At 36.7% G+C, this 5,431-nt stretch overlaps 1 protein-coding gene across 1 annotated transcript; it reads left to right on the top strand.

Moving 5' to 3' along the window:
- Window positions 1-2,104: 2,104 nt before the first annotated feature.
- On the top strand, window positions 2,105-3,843 carry LOC128247004 (uncharacterized). The gene is made up of 2 exons (XM_052974979.1): window positions 2,105-2,138; window positions 3,344-3,843. The coding sequence occupies exons 1-2, from the start codon at window positions 2,105-2,107 to the stop codon at window positions 3,841-3,843; spliced, it is 534 nt and encodes a 177-aa protein (XP_052830939.1).
- Window positions 3,844-5,431: the final 1,588 nt, after the last annotated feature.

Below are 5,431 nucleotides of genomic sequence, written 5' to 3'. Positions count from 1 at the left end.
AGATCGTTGCCAGTGCCCCTGGACTGGCTCTTGTGCGGGTGGCACATAAAAGACACCATTTCGACCGTGGCCGTTGCCAGTACCGCCTGACTGGCCTTCGTGCGGGTGGCACGTAAAATCACCCACTACACTCTCTGAGTGGTTGGCGTTAGGAAGGGCATCCAACAGTAGAAACTCTGCCAGATCAGATTGGAGCCTGGTGTAGCCATCTGGTTCACCAGTCCTCAGTCGAGTCGTCCAACCCATGCTAGCATGGAAAGCGGACGTTAAACGATGATGATGATAGATATATATATATATGTTAATAGTAATAGTATGACAACAAAAGAATAAATGAGACCTCGATATTATGTAAATAGAGAGGAATTTATCAATAAATATAATATGTGACAATTATTCGGTTGCCATAACAAAACGCCAAATTCCGGATGTCGGGGCGGAAATCTGTTCCGGCATTTCGTCAGTTATTAAGACAAACAAAAATGCTATACACACCCACCCACACACACACACACACACACACACACACACACACACACACACACACACGCATATATAAGATGGAGGTGGAAATAGCACAGAATTAAAAGAAATCTTTGTGTGTTCCTGCCAAGGGAGTCGCTAAAAAGCATTTATTGAATGGATTTTATAGCAGGGACACACAAAGATTTCTTTCAGACAATAGACATCCCTTCTCTCACTCTCTAACACTTTGAACTCCATACGAAACCATATTTAAAGAAGACTTCAACGAAAAATCTCCACCACATGTTCTTGACTGCTAGACAGAAGATAAAATACTTCAGCTACAAATTTTTATAAACTTTTACTGATATTTGATAAGATGAGGTACATGGAAACCAATAATATTTTCTTTATATAATTTTTCATTCAAGTCCCTCTTAAATTGAAATGTCTTGGACTTACGTCTGTACTATATCCACCCCCATCTTTTATATATAAAACATTGATTTGTTTCGATGGTCTCTACTCTTTTCTCAACTATATATGAATGAAAATAATAATAAAAAAATGAATGAAAATAATGATAAAAAAATCTTTAGACTACTTAACCTTTATAACATAAAATTAATTAGAATTCGTTAAATTTAACATGGTATTATAATCTGCATTCTATTAAATTGAACTCTTTAATATAGACTCATGTTAATGTTTATCATAAAAGAATCTTCATTGTCCTTGAAATAATTACAAAAGTGTTTGATAAAGTGTCATATACTAATAGAAAGATGCACGAAATACCAAAGCATTCTGTATATACGAGAGGTTTTCAGAGACGAATGTAAGCAATCGCATAGCTTGGCTATTAATTAGATGGGCGTTCAAAATGTTGATAGACTAACTCTAACTCTATATAGAGATACAACTCAACAAAATCTCCATTAAAAGCAATGCATTTGAGCCCTCGTTGAACCTTTTTCTCCAATGCTCTTTGAAAAGATTCAGGTATGTACCGTCGTATCGTCTTATTCCCAATCACTTTCACTTCGTCCCTGTAATCATATCATTATTCCCCAAACAATGTCCTTCGTTGGACTAAATAAGTAGAAGTCAAATTTGTACAATCAATCGCGGCAGTGGATTCTAATGAGCATCCAAGCGTGCCGATTGCCTGATGTGTTACCAAAGATGTGCGTATGGCTACACATAGTAATGTGAATCATTTTCAGATTTTTGTTCGGCCTCTTTCTTATTGCTTGTTCAAGATTTTTGAATGTTTCAATGAATTACTTGTACATTGCGCAGCTACGTTCCGGGAAATCATGGAGAAGGATAAAAAAAAAGATTTTTTTAATGAAAAGACTTTGGGTATCAGTTGCTATGTCTTGAACATGTTAGGATTTGAAGAACAGGGGTAACAACATTCGAAGGACTGAGCTTTTGTTTCCTGATCATAAGGATACGCCAGTATTTAATCCTCTACCACTAAATTGGAAAAAATGTACTTTCATTGCGTTCGAAGACTTAGACAGATCAAAACAAATTTCCACACTTCCAAAATACGCACTGCCGAAATATGCAAACCGAAATACGCGCATTGCACATACTTTCGGACACCACACGTATTCAACCATCCTCTATAATGCACAGTCCACATGTGCAGCGAGCTCAAGATGGTAATTCGTCCGTGCGCATGAATCATCAGGTAATCATCTCATACGGTGTTGTTGGTCAATACTCCAGTTTCCGCTTCTTCAAATTGTTCGCTAGCAACATATGCGTGTGTGTGTGTGTATGTGTGTGTGTGTGTGTGTGTCTGTATGAATGTACACACACACACACACACACACATATATATATATATATATATATAAACAACTTACAAATAGGGCAAAAGAAAAAAATTCTTATGTCAAATATGCCGAGAAATAGACTTTAAATCGTCAATAACCATATATAATAATTTATCACTAAGCATACTCAGTTCTTACAGGCATTTTAGATATAACTGTGTCCACATATTTGTTTCTGATACCATCAACCGGTAAGGCTTTCCACTTCATTCTGTAAGTCTCACTAGACCTAGTAACTTAGTGATTTCTTCCTGCTGTAGAATGTTTGAGGTTGCAGACAACAAGATGGTGATCAGATCATAGCTCAACCCCTCTCTTACCTAAACATTCTGTACAAAAATGAGAAAGGTCAGAGACGATAACAAATTATATGATAATGCATATTCATATTTAAAACAATGACAGACGGCTGTGACCTCATGCAGAACCTGTCAACTGCATTCTGCCGCACTTAGATAATGAGTGAGCCACATGTGGCCATCCTGTTGATCATATTACAATAGTACGGTGATTATAATTACTTGATCTTCTCATGTTGCGTGTAATACCAATAGATTATGGGAGAGTATTGTAGTTCGCTTGAAGCATTGTGTATTGTTTGTAAAGAACAAAAAGTTTATCATGGTATAACAATGCGCTATAGAACAAAAAATGGACTATATACCTGTTGTAATTTGGTTATCTATAGTCCGATGATATTTCGGAATTACAATTCCTTCTTCAGATCTTCTTTGCTGGAGTCTCTGCTATAAACTGTTTTCCAACGGTTTTCCTTTTTTCGGAAGCGTCTCAGGAGTGGTCTCACGAAGCTCCTTCCGGAATTCCTCATGAAAAGTGCATGAGGTCGGCTGTTTCAATCTCGTGTGTGTTGTGTTGGTACATCTGTGGCTCTGCTTCTAAGTTATGTGTTATGATATATTGTCGTCAAAAAATATAATAGTTTAAGGATTATTTTAAAATAATATTTCAGGTATTTCATCTTACAAAATATATAATTAGTATATTTCTTTTCTTTTTTCCATTTTTAGGCTTGGTTGGTGGTCAACACCATGACATTAGTGGTGGCGGAAGTAACCTCCTGTGTTTGCCTCACGGTCCGATTTGGGCCAATACTACTAAAAAATTTGAAGATACTGCAACTATATATGGGAGTGGATATCAATTTGAGGCTTACGCAACTGATCCTTTATTTTCTTTTGAAAACGCCGAAAAACTTAATGACCATGTTGCTCCTTGTGCTGTCTGTGTGACACGAAAACCTGCAGCTGTTATGATGTTACCAGGCAGGACAAAGTGTTGCTCTGGTTGGACAATTGAGTATTATGGGTATTTGATGAGTGAGTGTGACAACGGCAAGGGTAGACATGATTATGTGTGCGTAGACTATGCGCCAGAAACTTGTCCTGACATTTATGTAAACAAAAATGGAAGTTCACTGCATTTCGTTCAGACTACTAATTACACAATGCCATATCAAATGTATGAAAGTGGTCGAGAATTAACCTGCGTTGTGTGCAGTAAATATTGAACGGAATATAGTTGAATTTCCTTACATTAAAACATTGTTACGGTTGAATTACAATACCCGTGTACGAATTTATAGAAATCACATATATAATATTTGGTAACGTTATCATTAAAATAATTTGTATTATATTAAATTCAAATTACGATAAACGTAAATAATCAAACGAAGTTTGCTTTTTCAGAAGCGTTGAGATGTCTTAGAAAGTTCAGGCTATATTATTAGCATTATTCTGCGATTGAGAATTTAAAATCACTTCTTTAACTTTCTAACACATCTCAACGCTTCTAAAAAAGCAAACTTCGTTTGTTTATTTACGTTTGTCGTAATTTGAATTTAACATATGAGAGCGTCTCATTAAGCGAGATTTATATATCTTAAATTTGCAGAGCAATTTGTAGTGGGTAGTTTAGCTTAATCGGTCAAAGCATCGTGATGCGTAATCACGGGGATGTGGGTTCGAGTCCACTGCTAGCCACCTACACTTTTCTCTGCAAAACAGGGGTAATTTGCGTTATATTTTTGTCAGACTTTATTCCTAATATCTGCAAATGGGCATTTTAGATTTTGAAAAATTTGTGTGCATAATTCTACAGAATATTGCATACGGTTCCGTCCATTGTTATAGTTATATCCTGGAATAAAATCATATTTAACGGTATATTGTCTTTTGACTGACATTTCAGTTTTTAAATTATGCATTCCAACTTAAAAATTGATATTTCGAAATATAATTTCATCGAAAGATACGAAGTTTTCCATGAAATATTTTCATCACGGTATTATATTTTCAGTTTCTATTTAATGAGGGATTGTTTGCGAAAAATATTGCAAGCAGCGGATAGAAACAAGCTGGAAAGTAATTTCTCACTGCTGTGTTTGAAATCATATAAATATAAGTGGAGTAAAGAAGCAGAGTCTCGGGATCGAATATATAGTAGCGATGGTTGACCCTCTTCAAATTCCGCCGAGGTCGCCTTTGCCTTTCATCCTTTCGGAGTCGATAAATTAAGTACCAGTTAAATACTGGGGTTAATGTAATCGGCTATACCCCTCCCTACAAATTCTAAGCTTTGTGCCTATAGTATAACGGATACTATAAACTATCTTCAGTAACAAGTAAAACGAAAGAGAATGAAAATGAGAACATGGAAAACCTCCAATAAACTGGCAGACGTTTCGCTTTGTTACCGTTTACATCATCTCTTTTCTACTCTAGGCACAAGGCCCGACGTTTTTGGGAAGAGGCCCAGTCAATTAGATCAACCACAGTACACAACTGGTACTTAATTTATCAACCTCGAAAGGATGAAAGGGAAAGTCGACCTCGGCAGAATTTGAACTCAGAACATGAAGACAAACGAAATACCGCTAAGCATTTCGTCTGGCCTGTTAACGTTTCTGCCAGCTCTCTCTCTCTCTCTCTTTCTCCTTCTTCATCCCTGTCTGACGATGATGCAGAGCCTGCTGTAACTGTGCGAATAAAAACATCATAAACCTCCTATAAGTTGGTATATATGAGGGTTTCTACCGCTGAAGACACTTGATGCGGCCCTCAGGCATCAGTATGCCGACAAGTGTCGTCGAGTCT

The sequence above is a fragment of the Octopus bimaculoides genome, chromosome 20 (assembly GCF_001194135.2).
Source record: "Octopus bimaculoides isolate UCB-OBI-ISO-001 chromosome 20, ASM119413v2, whole genome shotgun sequence".
Lineage (NCBI taxonomy): Eukaryota > Metazoa > Mollusca > Cephalopoda > Octopoda > Octopodidae > Octopus > Octopus bimaculoides.
This window is presented reverse-complemented; position numbering and strand designations above follow the sequence as displayed.